This window comes from Cornus florida, unplaced genomic scaffold (assembly GCF_030987335.1).
Source record: "Cornus florida cultivar Cherokee Brave unplaced genomic scaffold, ASM3098733v1 CherokeeBrave_3.0.0_Hap2_Chr11, whole genome shotgun sequence".
NCBI classification, from domain to species: Eukaryota; Viridiplantae; Streptophyta; class Magnoliopsida; order Cornales; family Cornaceae; genus Cornus; species Cornus florida.
In genome coordinates this window covers 131,094,953-131,111,930 of record NW_026775581.1, presented here as the reverse complement: position 1 = coordinate 131,111,930, position 16,978 = coordinate 131,094,953, and the positions used below count along the sequence as shown (strand labels likewise).

Here is a 16,978-nt window from a genome sequence, read left to right as displayed (position 1 = left end):
TTGCAAAATACCTCATTGTCTTACCTATTTTTCATTAAATGACCATAATACCTTTTCTTATTGGATTACACTTGAAATAAATTATAAAAAAAATTCATACTAATTCGATGAAATATTCTCCATTAAATTTGCATAAGTTTGCCTCTAATTTTTAATTTATTTAAATAAAAATCTTAAATAGAAAATTTTGAAATAATTTAGGTAATTTCTTAATTTTCATGAATATATTGCATTAAAAAGAAGATATTTTTAATTTACGTAATTTATTGATTTTTCATGAATATTGTTTGAAAAGAAGATATTTTTTTATACTAATTTTTTTTAAAGTGAGTATAATAATTTTTATTATAATAAGTTAATCATTTTAAAAAATGATAGTTACAAATTTATTTATTTTTTTCATTTTTATAATCAATTGATACTAATTATAAAATTAAGGTAAATGGTATAATTAATATTTAAATAAGATAAAATTTAATAAAAAATAATTTACTAAGAAATGACAAATTTAAAAAGAAAGGGTAAAATAGTCTTTTGTGATGAATTTATCCTTAATTGTAACAAATCAATAGTTTAGGGGGGCAATCTTTAATTTAGGGGGGTTATTTGCAAAAAGTCAATAGTTCATGGGGTTTTTTGCACTTTACCCTAAAAAAAGGGGGGGTTTAATTCAGTTAGACTCCCGTGGTTTGTCGAATCTTCAAGGAGACCCCCTACATTTGTAAAAATTCAGTCAGACCCCTTACTTTTTCTGACACACATTAGTCTTTCCCATTATTTTTCTGACATAAGTTAGTCTCCCTCCTCCTTTAATGGTCAAAGACACTTTTTGTTGACATTAGAAAATAAATAAATAATAATGTATAAATTATCCTCCAACAATCATGTTTTGCTAGGTTGTATATATATCACATTTAATTTGGATATAGGGTTGCACGTAATTTAGAATAATATTGTACTTATAACCAAATAGGGTTGTATTGTCATATATATAAGCATGTCATTTCCTTAATATGTAAGAAACTGGGGATGAACTTCGGCGACGTCACGTCTTACTGTGTGCCTGCACTTGCAACCATTATCATGTTTCAGTCCTTACTCGTCGGAAGGTCACTCATCCCCGGATTCCTTTCTCACAGTTCTGTTCATTACTCCCCGCCGCCGAATTTCTTGTTTCCTGTTGTTCAGTGCTTGCAATTACGTCCTTGCTTCTCGTCAACGGCGTCAACCATGATCCTTGTCAGTAAATACAGCCTCAGCCATTGGGATGGCAATGGGGTAGGGTGGGGCGGGGATCTCATTCCCCATTTCCATCCTCGGTTAAATTTTTTACTCCCTTCCCGCCCCCATACCCGTTTAAATTTCAACCCCCTCCCCTGTCCCCGCCACATTAGCCCCCGTCCCCAACGCATAACTTTTTTAAAATTCCAATTCACCTTTAGCAAAATTAACACAACTATAAATATTTTTCAACCTAATAATTTAATAAAACTTCAGCACAATTATAACAATTTAAAACATATCATTTCAACCCGATCAAACTTATAGCAAAACCACATATAACATTTTTTGGAATAGTCTGGAAATTTTCAACATTATCAATCAAACAAATAACATTCTTCCAACAACAACTATGCTGCAAGGGAATAGATCTAGAGTTTCAGAAGTGAATATATTATATATATAGTTATGTAATTTAGTAATATTTTATAACATGTAAGGGTAGTTTTGTAAAAATGCACTATAAACGGGGCGAGGAGGGGTGGGGTTACCCTTTACCGGCCTCGCCCTGTCCCCCGCCGGGATTTCAAATACAATCCCCATCCTCTCCCCATTTACATAAATGGGTCCACAAACCCGCTATAACAGCGGCGGGGTGAGGTGGGGACCCTCCGGGTTGGGGATTTTGCTATCCCTAATCACCCACGATATAGTCTCACCTTCCTAGTGTTGTTCTAATCTATTTTCCTTGATCATCGTCCCTACCGCCAAGAACGACACTTCCTGGAGGCCCTCACACCTTCTCCTCACCATCCTCATATTCTTGCCGAAAACCTGTAATGTCGGTTCTGTTGGTGGTAAGTAGAAAGAGAAAACAAGTGTTTTTTTTTTTTTGAACAGGGTCTTGCTGTGTTGAGCTTCTTCGATCTATCCGGTTAGATCATGTTACCCAGTGCCCGAATCAATTGACGAAGCCGGTGAGATAATGGTGGGTGCTTGGTGAAGAAGCTCGGCGGTGATGGACAAGATGAAGGGGAAGAAGAGGAATTTTGGGTCTGCAAATATGGGTTCTCTTCCAGTGTTTTGTCACTGTCGGCGGCAGCAACGAACCAAATTGATGATGGCTTCTCTTAGATATGTCAATCCTCACTAGCTGGACCAGATGAGGAAGCCGAGGAAGGTGAGGAGAAGGCCGGGCTAACAGGCGACTTGGACGACAGGTTCTTTGCCGCCGGTGACTTTGAAATAAAGAGAGAAAGAGAAGGGAGGGTGAGAGAAAGAAACAACTAATTCAGAAAGCTATATATATATATATACATATATATATATATATATATATATATATATATATATAAAGTCTGCTTATTTGCTGTTGACATGTGCCGCTAGCATTCCACACATGTATATAAAGTTAAGGGCCCGTTTGGCATGCATTATGATATTGTTTTTCTAATATTGATATCCAAATTTGAGCTCATATTATGTTTGGGACGACTGATATTGGTTTGAAATAGTTCATAACATATCAGATTTTTTAGTCAAAACCCAAATCACCAAATTAGTGATATTATGTGTATTGATATTGTAACAGAGGAACTAAAACAAAATTTTGAATTTCTCAAAACAAATTTTCGTTACTAAACATGATTCCGATTTTTACCCAAAACACTCTTACAACAAAATAATTGTTTTGGTATTGATAAAAAATATAATGCCTAAAACACATTGCATGCCAAACAGGTCCTAAATGTATGTTTTTGTGTAGAGGGACTGGAGTGGAGTGTTTGGGTAAAAGAATGAAAAATGTTTAATTCAATAGATAGGATTGTGAATTCCATAAACGGTGTTTGGTTAAGCCTAAATGGAAAAACGACAAAAAGGGTAGATTAGTCACTTATTTGGCCTGGTCCGACAATGTTTGACAGGGGTCTTATTGAATTTTTTCAAATTTAGGGGGTTTTCTTGCAATATTGACAAATCACAGAGTCTAAATAAATTAAATCCTAAAAAAAATAAAAACCAATATTATATTAATAATTGAGGATAAGTATGGAACACCCATTTCAGTCCGTATCCACGTCACCGATCCGCTTGTTACACAATAACAACCGTCCGATTCTTGTTCAATCAACAAATCTCAACCGTCAGTTTACCCCCAAGAGAACTCCCCCATTGTATTTTCCCTTTTAAATTCTCTCTCTAGGATTCCTCACTCCTCGCCCTCAGCAATCAATTGTTACTGTACTTCGAAGCTGACGCTGCTTCGTTGTGGGGACTCCAAAGCTCTCTCTCACTCTCTCTCTGCAACTTCCAATGGCGACCGAAGAGGTTAGCAAACCTCAATCGCTTCCTCCATACCCAGAGGTAAACACAATCTTTTCCCACAATCCCTAAAATACCCATTTCCCTTTAGCCCTCATTTTGCATTTCTTGTTATTAAACCTCAAACTTATCTCCAACTCTTCTATATTTCACTTACTTCCATAGTTTCCATTTTTGCATATTCACTGTTCATATATATATATATATTTTTATATAAGATTTTTTTTTAGATTTATGTAGAAAAGTTTCGATTTTTCATTCATACCAGAACATAAAAGTAAAAAAAACCTTATATCTGGAACCCTTGTTTGCTTTTTGCAGTAATGAAACTTGTGCTTTGATTTGATTTAATTTTGATTATCTTTTACTACGCTAAGTTTTTGTTGATTCTGAGTGTTTTTTAAGAATTCCTAAAAAAAAAACCCCTCGTTTTGCATCTAGGTAAAATAATGCTCTAATTTTTCTAAGTTTTTAGGTAAAATTTGTCCTTTATAAGCAATTTGTGTGCAGTTTTTCTTGGGATTCCCAATTATTTACTTATTTGCGTTGTATTGAATGAATTTGGTACTGGCAGATGATTTTTGCAGCTCTGGACTCTTTGGATGAGAAGGAAGGCTCCAACAAATCATCCATATCGAAGTACATCGAATCCAAGTATGGAGATTTGCCAGCTGGGCACTCGACCCTGCTCTCGCACCATTTGAACAAAATGAAGGACAGTGGAGAGCTGATCTTCCTGAAGAACAACTACATGAGGCCTGACCCTACTGCTCCGCCGAGGCGGGGCCGAGGCCGGCCACGGAAGGACCCAAATGCTCCCCCTGCACCCAAGAAGCATCGGGCTGCTGAACCTGCAGCTGCGCCGGCAGTGTCAAAGACCGGGAGGCCTAGGGGTCGACCTCGTAAGGTGAAGCCTGAAATGGCACAAACTGGTGTGGAAGGAAACTAAATTAGACCTACCTTGTAGTGGTATTGCCTTGATCTTTCTGTCTCTAGAATTGATTCACTCTTTCTTTGGTTTCTCTTAAGTTGGGTGTTGTGACATTGTCATGGGATTGTGTGCAATTGCATGTAAATTATGCTGTAGCTGTTCTAATACTACCAGATGAGAGATTAATGCTTATTATGTGGTGTTGTTCTTTTTGTTGCGTCACATCACTCTTGTGTGTGATATATTTGGAGCCCTTTCTTGGCCTTGGATATTAGTGTTAAAATGGGATTTTGTGTTCTATTTGGATGTGGGGGTGTTGACTTGAATTATGTTTAAACAGTGTGTCATGATCTGTCCTAATGTGTAGGTATTATCCATTATCCCCCTGCCTGATCTAGGATGTGACAATCGCTCCATCTTGGGATTTAGGATCCTTTTTGGTTACGATATCATCTGTCACATGTAACAACTCATCCTTTGTGTACATGTTGCCCACTTTTTTGAGTTTAAGATTTTTAAAATGCTAGGAGGCAAGAGATCTGAGACTTCGGTTAAGAGAAGTGAATTAGGTTAGTTGTTAGAGTGTAGCAACTAGGAAGGTTCAAAAGATTTTGGATTGAGAAGGATGTTTGTGCATGTGGGGACGTGGCTAAGATATTTGTACGACTACTAGTTTTCTTTGACAAGAGCAACACGATTAAGATCAGTTTTGAATTTTCACCAAATGATGTCTCTGTCAAATTGTCAATAGCCCTTTGTCCCACTTAGAAATGGAATCGTCCTTGACTCTGTGGGGGCAGGAAATGGTTGAATGTTTGGGAACACAAAAGAAATTAGCTGGTTCCAAAATATATATCTTTACTGTGTATGTATATATATATATGACTATGAGCGTATAATTGAGTGGGAGAGTAAACATGTCACTCTATTTGTTAATATATGTGTAAAAATGTCAATCTATATCTTTATTGGGGATTGATCTTTACTGTGTATATATATATATGTGACTATGAGCGTAAAATTGAGTGGGAGAGTAAAAATGTCACTCTATTTGTTAATATATGTGTAAATTTAGTGCAACTAAACCTTGATTTTGACTCATAAGTAGTGAATGAAGTAGGTTGCTTTAAAATTCGAGGGCATCAAAATTCCTCCACTCAAATGCTCTGCCGATCTGCATCTTTTGCCGAGAAAGGGTAGGAAAAAGAATAATGTTAAAATTGTCAATCTTGGATTCAAGAAGCAAGCCTCCACTTAATTTATAGTCCATTTGTACTTGCTAAAGTACTCGACTAAGTATAGGAATGAAGTTCACAGATAAAGCGGATTAGGGACTTTAACATGATGAACAATACTTACCATCTACTCACTGTTGAATTTAATAGTTATTCTTATGATGTGTCCAATAACAAATACACATATAATTTGTAATTACACATATAATTTGTAATTACAAAATCAGTAAAGATAAACAAGGTTAATACCTTTTTTTTATAAGAATAAATTCAATGATCCTTTTTTATTTATTTATAATAATTACATGTTATGTGTGTATTTTATGATTCATCTACATCAATGGTTAGTCTGAATGTTATGAATGACTTATTCAGTAATGAGTAGGTAAATGTTGTCCGTAACAGGACAAGTGATTTATCTTTATTGTCCTATATTTAGAGTGAGTTTCATCTATGTAGGAACCTTACAATATGGAACATCTCAAGTCCTATTGGGAGGTCAAATTTATCAAAAATATGCTGTGATTTTGTAAAATATTAAACTTTGGCTTCGAATCAATCTATCCTCAACTAACCAACAATTTATAAAATTGCTTTTCCATGTAAATTTTGTGCATTTTTGGTAAAGGACTCGGGGTTTCATCCTTGTGTTCTTTTCATCAATTTCTGGGGTCTACAAAAAAAAAAAAATGTTGTCATTTGATTGAATTGACACAAAAGAAATTTGAGTGTTATGGTAGTGTTTTTTTTGGGTAAGATGATTAGTCTCTTGGAATGAAAGCTACTAAGAGTTTCAAAGAATTAAATAATTGTGTGGCAAAAACGTCCTTGAACAAGAAAAACATTCTATGGTTATTTGTCTCTCCAGCACACAGACCAAAATCCTCTCCAATGCTATGGAGAGAATTTTGTTCCCATACATGCGTACCACCTTACAAGATGTCCTTGTCTAAGACCACTCTTTTGCCTTGGTCCCTCGTCTAGTCTTTGTCTGTTAATTGTTGGTGTAAAATTCTACATGATTTGGATGTTGCAACAATCAAATTAATACTTGATCCCTTTATAACAAAAAATGTACAGTTATATTAATTTTTTGTCGTTTGTCGTACCTTAATAGGTTGATCGATTCCTTTTTCTATAGGGGGCCTTGATAGTTGCCTTCACCTGCGAAATTGATTGTTTTGACTTCTCTATCACGAAACAGGAGGGTCATTGAAGTCCACTTTTGCTCCCGTGTCGTTCAAACCCTTTATAGGATTCGAAGTCCCGTATCATAAATCACCAATCTGACTTCCAAGTGGAAAAAAAGAGCCTATAGTAAAATGAGAATGCAAGAAGCACAAGTTTGAAAGAAGTTTTGAAAGTCTATTTTTAGCAAACAGTAGTGGTATCAATTCAATTTGTTACAGGCACTTGTGGGCAGTAGAACTTTTGGTCAGTTACTCAGATGAGAGATGTCTTCCAAGTGCAAAAGGTTTAAATGAATTGTCTTGTGTCACTGTGTTTGGTGATGGAAAGTCTAAAAAGCAGGGGGGACCTTCTTTACCGAACTAAAACGATAAAGCAATCACCCTTCTCTTTTTCCTTTTTCCTTTTTCTTTTTGTTTGGGGACATGAGAAAGCAATCCCTTGTTATTATTATTATTATTATTATTATAAATGTATAGATTAAGACCCCCCATCATTAACTTCATTTCATTTTCTGTCATCTAGTTAACTAATTACAGTATAACCTAAATTGGATTAACGATGAAAGACACCAAACTTGAAAAACTAAATACTAACATTTAGGCCACTTTTGATTCTTCAAGGAAAGTAAATGGTGTCAAAATAACACCTTTTGGTCACATAATTTGCATAAAAATTGAACAAAAGAAGTTTTTTTTCATATCCCACTTTCATGAACTCAAAAACTAAATGCATATTTTATTTTATTTTATTTTTTTGGGGTCTAGATTAGATTTATTCAAATGAATGTGTTGCCTTACACTAGTAAGAAACAGAAAATTACAAGATAAATTGCACTTGAAAGTACCTAAGCATAAAATAATCACGTATCATTTGACCATATATCAATTCATTTATTATCAAAAGGCATCTAAGTATAAACTCCCAATCCTCAAAATGGAGGAGAGGAATCGAGTCCTAATATAGGCAAAAAGTATGCGTGAGTGAATTTTTTGTTAATTAAAAAAAAAAAAAATTCTATTTCTTTACCTCTTGGTTATTGAGGTTATTGACAACAATATAACACATAGTAAGGTTCAACATAAAGGTTGAGGAAAAAAGAAAAAGAGAGCTTAAAGCTAAGATATTTGAATAATACTTGTGTTTTAATAACATAAGGCCATGATCCTAACTATTTTTTTCAGTCCGAACTCTTCAATATACAGACTTTAGCTTAGAAAAATAATGATTGAGATAACAAAGTCTAACAACCTAATTCAGTCACGAGTCAAATCTGGCAAACCTAAACCTAACTAGGATTAGTTTAGAATAGGCTTACTTTGGAGATTGGTGTGATTACGTTTGGATGGAGGATTTTATGTCTTGTGTTGAGTAGACTAGCCGAACTAGCCAAGTTGCATGCCTGTGGTTAGGTAAAAAAAGGAAATAAACCACATTCTAACACACGAGTTGTTTGGAAATCAAAATATATAAGATAGAAAACATTATAATGAGGGTATTCTCACAATGAAATCATTCCTTCATCAAGTGAATGATCTTGCCTCCTCATCAGTTAGGCTACAAAATTTGCGAGGTACTATTTTTCTCAAAAATGATTTTTCCTGGAAAGTTGCTCTATAACAAAATGAAATATTTTTTGTGTCCTTCTCGGAGAAACTCCTTCTTCCATAAACACAATAGTGGGGCGGAGCCAGTCTGTGTCCCTCCTGACCTGGCCCCGCCCACTATAAAATATAATAATTTTTATTTTAATTTGTACATTTATAAGAAAATTTCTATATGATGCTTTCCCTAAAATTTTAAATTTCTAAAATTGTCTTGTAAATTTTTCTTTCCTTTTCTTTTGCTCTTAATATTCCTTTGATTTCCTTAAAAGAAAAGTTAAAATTTTCTTCTTTACTCAAACTCTAATTTTTTTTCTTTTCAAATTTCTCAAATTTCTTCCCTTTTTCTTCTTCTTATTAATTTTTTTAACCCCCTACTTCTTAACATTCTTCTTTTTGCACTTAAGAATGATGTATACAGTATGTAATTTTTTTTTTCTTCCTATTTAAATTATATATATATTCTTTACATTGCGCCTTCTCTAAATTAAAATCCTAACTCCACCCCCGAGTCCCACGATCAACTAGAACAACAAATTAATTACCTATAAGATTAAGAAATTTCTTTAGAGTAATGATAATAGATCTAAATTTATATGAGAGCAATGATGAACTACCATTTTTGGCCCATAAATCAGTCTTTATTTTCTTAATGCATAAAGTTGAAAAAATATTTGGAGTCTGAAATTCCAAAACCAAATGTGCGGGGCACACCACTCCATCTCACAATCGGTTTTGGAAAACTTCGTATGATTGGGCCATCTGGTGGAAAAGAATAAAAAAAAAAACTTTTGATTGGGCCTGCCCGAGTCCTGCCCAAGCCCTACTTGAATTGAGGATGGGTCAATACAGGAGTGTCCAATTATAAATACAAAAGAGAGTCAATCTTGATTTGAGCCCAATCCAATTGCTACGCTACATTAGGCTTAATTTCCTGGTCGTAAAGCCCAAAATCCAAAACCATATATATTGACCTGGTGTTGGAGCGTTGACGTGAAAAAATAGTGTCCCCACCAAACACCACCGTCCAAGAAATAGAAACCCTAGGAACCAATATAGATCAACCCTTCTCTCTCATCTTTATTCTTCGTACCGCCTTCTCAAACCCTAGCAGCAACTCTTGCGAAGCTCCTTTCCATGTCAAATAGGTCTCCCATAACCTAGATCTCATCTCCATAATCCTTGCCCCTCCCCCCTCCAATCTCTCTCTCTATATCGCTTTCTAATTCTCGCATAGAGGTTGAGGCTCACAGCTGACGCATATCTCTAGGTATTCTTCTTTTAATTTAATCTTTCTTTATGCGTGCTTGTTCGTATACGTGTATCCATATAGAATCATAGGTCGTATACATATATACAATTTTTTTTTGTTCTTTCTTGCACTATGTAATGATTTAGATTTTTTTAGTTATGTTTTCGTTTTAGATGGAAATATTTGTGCATTTTCTCGGATCTTGTTTCCTGTTTCTGTTTCTGTTTAAAATTACAATGTTTATAGAACAAAAAGGTCGCTGCTTTCAAAATCCCTTGAAGACGCATGTTCTGGAAAACAAATCATGTTTTAGTTTTGGGCCTTTTGGCTGAAATGAGATTATCAGGCCCGCCAGGAATTTGATTTCCTGTCGTGATTTTTTTATGTTACGGAATTTAAACTCATTTTTTCTTCCTTAAGTGTTTTAATTTGTTTAGTTCATATCTCCTCTTTTTTCCTTTTATCCAATTTGAAATGATTTAGGACTCATTATTTTTGCACCTGTAATATTACTGATTTGTGGTTTAAATTATTTGATCAGACTAGATTATAGGGCATCATATTATCAAAAGTATAAGGAAGATCTTCTATAATCTATTGTTTGTGATTTATGTGCATGGATAGACAGATTTGTCCTCTGCATGTTCATGTAACAGAATTATAACTGTTTCAGCATTGTTGTCTATTTTATTTTTAGTTTATAGAATTTTGTGCATGGCATACTCTCTTTGACACCTTGTTAAGCTATATAATCGGTGGGAGCAGTCATTAGTGTAATGTAGATTGGGATTTTGAGACTCTGTTAGCAATATATATATCATCTCTATCAACTATTTAATATATATATATACATATATCTGTGCGTGTATTCATTCAAAGAGAGATGTATGAAGTGAGATAAGAGAGATAGATCAAATATGTGAAGAGATGGAGGGGATGAGAGAGAGGAATGGCTGGAAGAGGGAGAGAGAGAGAGAGAGAGAGAGAGAGGAAGGAGAGCCGTGAATGAAATGAAGAGATGCAGGAGATGAGAGAGGGGTCCGGCTCAAAGAGAGAGTTTGAGAGTCATGAATGAAGTGGGGAACACAGAGGGGGATAAGATTTCAATCTTATCTTCTTTTCCTGCATTTTTGGTCACAACAATAAGAATTGTGCTTTTAGATACAAATATATACATTTTTTGTTTGTATTTTAATGGAATTTGGGCATGTGGATATTTATGTTTTTCAAAAAAAAATGTGTGGGCTGTCTGGTGACCCTAATTTAAATGGGTGTCCGTGCTTCATAGATTTTTATTTATTGTGTAGCACTGTTAATGTGTCTTGGTTCTTAAATTATATATATAAATACGTTGTATTTTATTAATTGCTGGCATGTGTTACAATGTATCGTATTTATTTATATGCAATTCGCGACTGGTTATATGATATACACATGCATGCCCGCCCGCCCGCCCGCAAACACATATGAGGTTGTGCCTTGAATTGCCTGTTTGTTTCACTTTGTATCAGTTTTGTTATTTTGGTGTCTTTAACAAAAGAGAACAATAATATGTTGATCCCTTCCTAGTTCCTGCAGAAAAACAGCAAAGCCATTCATAATTATCTTTTATATTAGGTTTGAACCAATGCGCATATGATTTTGATTTTCTTGTTATTTACATATTTGTTTTGGTTTGTTGACAGGTTTGTCTGTTTTGGAAAAGTTTTGTATAAACTTCATATCAATGGCTTCTTTGGATATGTCACTTGATGATATGATAAAAAGCAGACGTAATAGCGATAGAGTTAGAGGACATGGTAGGGCCAGACGTGGTCGAGGTCCAGGAAGGTCGTTTTCTGGTGGAAGAATGACGGGGGCACCTCCTCGTAGAGGTCCACTCGGGGTGAATACTCGGCCATCATCTTATGCCATTGCCAAGGCAAGCTCAAAACTATGGATGTCTTATGCATATGCTTGAGATTCTGACATGCTTTAGGTTTCAAAACACGAGGATCTTTAACACTGCTGTAGAACCCAAAAATGAGAGGATGTGTGACCTCCTTTGTTCATGGAGAAGCTCATTTTGGCTCAGTCACAAATGTACTGTCGCCTTACAGTGCATTTGTACCATGATCGTCACGGTTTATTTGTAATTGTGGCTGTATTCAGGACTTCGCAATGGATCTCGTTGATGTATGCCGAAGTTCTTTGGTGGCCGCACTAAGTTATACTTACTTCTTAGCATTTATTTGCAAAGGAGCTTCATTAATTGAACTTACGAATTTGAGTTCTCACCAGTATATCATCAGCTAACAATTAGTGGGGTTGAAATTTCTATACCCATACCAATCCTTATATTTTACTTGATATCGCTTAGTCTATGGTTACTGGGTGTTTAGACGGGGGAGTTTATGGTGGATCCTCTTGCTATATGCGGAATTTCTTCAGGGCATGAATTTCAGTTTCTATCATAGTTCATGGCGTTTTTGCAAAGGGCTTCCTTCGCTGAACTTCAGATCTGGAGCTCTCACCTGTAGCTTAGCACCAGTTTATATGCAGTGGGTCAAATCCTTTACTCCCATCTACAATCCATATCATATAGCTCAATTTTACTTGGTATTAGATTAGTTGGTTATTGAGCATTTCAATCTGTTTGGATTCTACTTCTGATATTATGGATGTTTTTCTGATATATGAATTACTTTTAAGAGTGGTAATTATATTATTTTATGGATTTATGCTGACCTTTAGTTTTCGCAATCTGGATTATTTTTTGGTATGCCTGCACCAGTCTTTCCGCAGAACCAAGGGTTTTCCGTGGCAGCATGATTTGTTTGAAGATAGTCTTCGAGCTGCAGGGTTAACTGGAGTAGAAAATGGCACAAAGTTGTATGTTTCCAACTTGGACTTCGGAGTGACTAATGAAGACATAAGGGTACAATTTGAGCCATATATTTTCGCATTAGACACATCTTTGGAAATGATTTGTTAAGAAGTTCTGCTGAAAATTGACTTGCGACTCAGGAACTTTTCTCTGAGATTGGAGAACTGAAACGATATGCTGTTCATTTTGATGCAAATGGTCGCCCAAGTGTAAGTGTTCAGGCTCAGTACATATGATTTATATTTATACTTTTCTATTCTGAGTTGTTTGTTTCTTTTTTGCGGATTTGGTGTCTACTTGATTAATTAATAGCCTTTTCTGACCATTCATATTGTTTGTGTCATATGGTGAATGTGGTGTCACTGTTTCCTAATCCTCAGCAGGAGTCTATAGTATAATATGTATGTTCAGCTAGTGGATTACTCGTAGTGGCAGATATACATGAGCCAACGGCTTTAAGATGCAATTTATCATTGATAATGTGCTAATATAAGCTTATCCTCAGAAAAGTTTTTTGGATTAATTTAAATTCTGTTGAAATATGTAAAACAAACATTCAACTGGCTAAAATTTTTATTCATGTAGGGCCATGACTTCTCCCGTCTATGTCACTCTACCTCTCTCTCCTCCCGTAACCAGGGACTCTATTTTGTTTCATTAACTTTAATTTTTTTCCTTTAGTCTGGGGAGTGCAAGCACATTAATTAAATGGGTAGCACCTCTTTTTATTATTATTTTTATTTTTTATTTGCCGACGTGCGCGGACTCTTGCAAATGCTTGAAGTACACTGGTTCTATTATTTGTTCAATGTGCTACTTAGACATGCACCTAGCAACAATTTTTTCTTTTTTGTTTTGATAGCTGACGTTCTTCTTTGAACTTTTTTGGAATTTAAGTACTCTGTAATTGCTCGTAAAACTTATTGTTATTGTTTATTTTGTTAAATTATTATTTCAAAATGAGTAAACTGCCCAGCTGGAACACTTATAAAACATCTTGTTATTGTTTATTTTGTTACATTATTCTTTCAAAACGAATGAACTGCCCAGGTTGAACACCCTATCATACATAAATATAATTTTTTATCCTAAAAAATTAAAGAATACTAATGAATAATTGGCTGTGTACCTTTATCCTTCGGTTTGGGATTTGGTAAATTTGGTGCACATGCCACAGTTGAAACACTTGAAAGAGCCAACATAATATACATGAAATAGGATGAAAGTTCAAAGGGGGAGACGTTGGGGAATTCTTTGGGCATGGTTTTTACCTAGAATGTCCTTTATATTAGTGTCAGCCAAGCTGACTTTATTAACATGCCTAGACTTTTTAGCTTTTGGTTTGTTTTCTAGAATATGAATTTACATCCTTTCTGTTTTGTAAGCGTTTTGAAATAGTTTCAAGTATCTCCTACATATTGTGTTCGAGTTGTAAAGCATAAGCATAAATTTCTTTTAAAAGTGGGTTTAAGAATATTATTTGAATTGGTTTGTATATTCTGTTATTTCTTCAAAATCAGAGTCTGGTTTTTTTGTGTTATTGAAATAAATAATAAGGTCCATATATTTAATATAGTATTTGACTAAAATTACGAATATATCTCTGTAGGGGATCTTTTAGAAAAATGTAATTTAGATATTTGAGGTGCACTACTGAGCACATCCATATGTGTGCGTGTGTGCCAAATAATTGTTTATGGAGACAGCGAAAGGATTATGATGTGGTGGCTCATGATTTGATTGGTGTTTTAGGTTTAGTTTGGTTTTTATATGATTAACTATTATTTTTTGGCTTAAGTTATGTCCTTGCTGCAATAGTGTGGTTTCTTTTAAGTTAGAACACCTGGTTGCTTCTTACTGGTTTAGTTTTACTGTTTGCTTTGGTGGTTGGTCACCTAGTGAAAGCTGCTTCCTTTTATACTTGGTTGCAGGGTTCAGCTGAAGTGGTGTTTTCTAGAAGAAGTGACGCATTTCAAGCACTTAAGCGTTATAATAATGTACAACTGGATGGAAAGCCTATGAAGATCGAAATAATAGGCGCAAATTCAGAAATTCCTGTTTCGGCTCGTGTCAATGTAGTTGGAGTAAATGGAAGGAGGACGGTTGTTATGGCGTATGTAGCTGTACTTCTAACCCGCTTTGTTATTTTATTTTATTTTTCCTTTCAATTTTTCTTTTGTCAAATTTACCAAAACTCTGGTCGAGTTATCTAGTAAATACATGGAAGGTTGGGAAAGTTGATGAGTGACTGGCTTGACATCTAAGGTTTGTGTTACTGACTAGGTTCATAAATGTATGGGATATCCTCCAAAATGTGGAATATTACTTCTTCCGTTTTGAAGGTTGTAAGGGTTTATTTGGGGATGTAGGTTCTCAAACCCCAGAGCAGTCGCGTTGTACAAAAATTATCCAAATGTTAGGTCCATCTCCAGTACTCTCTCCCAACAACCCACGTAGGTAGGAGCATCATTGTGTGCTTTTCAAGCTGAGCATACTGTATCAGCTAGAGTACATTGTGCCTTGTGGTGGGTAGCAAGTTAGCAACTGGTCAGGTTCTATATGCTAGTTTGAAAGCACCAGAGATCTCTGACATTTTGTCATTTCCAATATTGCCAATCACTGATTTTGTTAATCCTTTGTTCGTCGTAGCTCCATCTCTTTTTTTTTTTTTTTGAATTTCCTGGTGTTAGTTTAGCTCAATATCCGTTTGTTGTCTCAAGATCTATCTAGCTTATTTAATTTTGATGAAATTTAACAACTAAAACGATTTTGCATTGGAAATTGATTTGGTTCTAATTCTTTGGTTGCAATTGTGTCTGTATATGTATCCCGGAGTTCTGGGTTGTAACTTCTATCAAAAGCTGCATCTGAGAGTTCTTAGTTACTCATTTTTCTTAAATATTGTCATATCGAGAATTCTATTGACACTTGAAGTCATGCAGGTCGGGAATGGGTCGTGGCAGAGGCTCTGCTGCTGTTATTCGTGGTGCTGGGTGAGTCTTTTCAACCAATATATATATAGTCCTATTCATTTTCTTTTCTCTGGGGAAAAAATGGCTATATCTTAAACACTTTTTAATTGGTTTGTGATGTGGTACCTTTCTTTGTGTGAATTAATGCCATATTTGTATTTTAATTGGAAATCAGAAAGGACATAAACGCTCCTTTTCATGTTTCAATGGAATAAAAATTTCTTGTTTGGGTGCATAGAAACTAGGTTGTGCGAACGATTGGGATGTTGGTTAGACTTCGGATTATACGTCAGATTTTTAAAAGTGAGGAGATTTCTTATCATGCAACAATAAAGTCTCAAGTTCTAAATCAACTTTTTTTTCAAGGCAAATATTTAATGAATTCTCTTTCGCATTATTTAATAAAGTCTAGAACCTCAGTGACATCAAGTATGAGATTCTGATTGATTGATTTCATATGGTACTGGTGTAGGAGCTTAAAAAAAAATTCCAGACATGTTGTTTGGGATATAAAAACTAAGAGAGAACAGCAATTTTTTTCCCCTTGAGAAAATAGTTTTTGTAAGAAGGATGAGAACCTCTACTTGAGCGGTACCTTGTGTCTTATTTTGTACTCCACCAATCCTAAGCCTGGAGGATCTCATTAAGATAGCTAGCATAAAACTTGTCAGATTCCTACGGACTTGATTTATATTATACGAATATTCAAGCAGATATTAAGGTATTCCTTCAATATGATCAGATTCAGCAAAGCCTTCTAATATTAGACACAATGTATTCTGACTATGATATGAGCCTCTCCAGTTGCTCCATTTTTTACACCATTCTTGTGCCTACACTCTGATATGGTCTTTAATATGTTTGATGATTAATATGAAAAGGTGAATTTGTATCTCGACATGGTCAATTCACATGTTGCTTCATCTTCTAGTAGTCAGAGGAGCCGTGGGGGCATACAGAATGGCCGTGGCCGTGGTCGTGGTGGTCTGCCGAATAGAAGTGGCCGTGGCCGTGGCCGTGGCCGAGGTGGTGTTCGTGGTCAGGGGCGTGGCCGAGGGGGGAAGAAACCTGTCAAAGTATCAGCTGATGATCTCGACAAAGAGCTGGAGACCTATCATGCGGACGCAATGCAAACTTGATAGGAATTCATACTTTTAAAACTGGACATATAGATTGTAGTCAGAAGTTGCTATGTTGGCTGTACAAAAACTTTAAGATGATGACTGCTGCAATTCTGTTCCATCCTCCTGTTGCTTTTGGATGGATATGCCTTTTTTTTTTTTTTTTTCCTTATTATGCTATGTTATTGTGGTCGTAGAATCACTGCTTTGGTATTTTCAATTGTTGTTTTAGTTAATTTTCCTGTGTTTTATTCCTTTATTTTGCC

General features: G+C 35.3%; 2 protein-coding genes across 4 annotated transcripts; both read left to right on the top strand.

Moving 5' to 3' along the window:
* Window positions 1–3,411: 3,411 nt before the first annotated feature.
* Window positions 3,412–4,696, top strand: LOC132285650 (HMG-Y-related protein A-like). The gene is made up of 2 exons (XM_059787845.1): window positions 3,412–3,585; window positions 4,118–4,696. Exons 1-2 carry the CDS (start codon window positions 3,535–3,537, stop codon window positions 4,490–4,492), a joined length of 426 nt encoding a protein of 141 aa, XP_059643828.1. The 5' UTR covers window positions 3,412–3,534; the 3' UTR covers window positions 4,493–4,696.
* Window positions 4,697–9,503: 4,807 nt separating this feature from the next.
* LOC132284539 (THO complex subunit 4D-like) lies at window positions 9,504–16,948 on the top strand. Of its 3 annotated transcripts, none has more exons than XM_059786649.1 (7): window positions 9,504–9,771; window positions 11,439–11,674; window positions 12,527–12,670; window positions 12,760–12,828; window positions 14,551–14,732; window positions 15,562–15,612; window positions 16,526–16,948. In XM_059786649.1, exons 2-7 carry the CDS (start codon window positions 11,480–11,482, stop codon window positions 16,728–16,730), a joined length of 846 nt encoding a protein of 281 aa, XP_059642632.1. In that variant the 5' UTR covers window positions 9,504–9,771; window positions 11,439–11,479; the 3' UTR covers window positions 16,731–16,948. The 3 variants fall into 3 exon arrangements, with proteins under 3 accessions (XP_059642632.1, XP_059642631.1, XP_059642633.1); XM_059786648.1 differs by having other exon boundaries at window positions 16,523–16,948; XM_059786650.1 differs by lacking the exons at window positions 9,504–9,771; window positions 11,439–11,674 and adding an exon at window positions 11,681–12,351 and having other exon boundaries at window positions 16,523–16,948.
* Window positions 16,949–16,978: the final 30 nt, after the last annotated feature.

What these genes read in the sequence shown, in the direction of transcription:
- LOC132285650 (XM_059787845.1), top strand. Translation starts at nt 3,535, where the DNA reads ATGGCGACCGAAGAGGTTAGCAAACCTCAATCGCTTCCTCCATACCCA. An exon ending in CGCTTCCTCCATACCCAGAG is followed by an intron (nt 3,586 to 4,117) that starts GTAAACACAATC and finishes TGGTACTGGCAG; the next exon opens with ATGATTTTTGCAGCTCTGGA.
- LOC132284539 (XM_059786648.1), top strand. Translation starts at nt 11,480, where the DNA reads ATGGCTTCTTTGGATATGTCACTTGATGATATGATAAAAAGCAGACGT. An exon ending in CATCTTATGCCATTGCCAAG is followed by an intron (nt 11,675 to 12,526) that starts GCAAGCTCAAAA and finishes TGCCTGCACCAG; the next exon opens with TCTTTCCGCAGAACCAAGGG. An exon ending in AGGAGGACGGTTGTTATGGC is followed by an intron (nt 14,733 to 15,561) that starts GTATGTAGCTGT and finishes GAAGTCATGCAG; the next exon opens with GTCGGGAATGGGTCGTGGCA.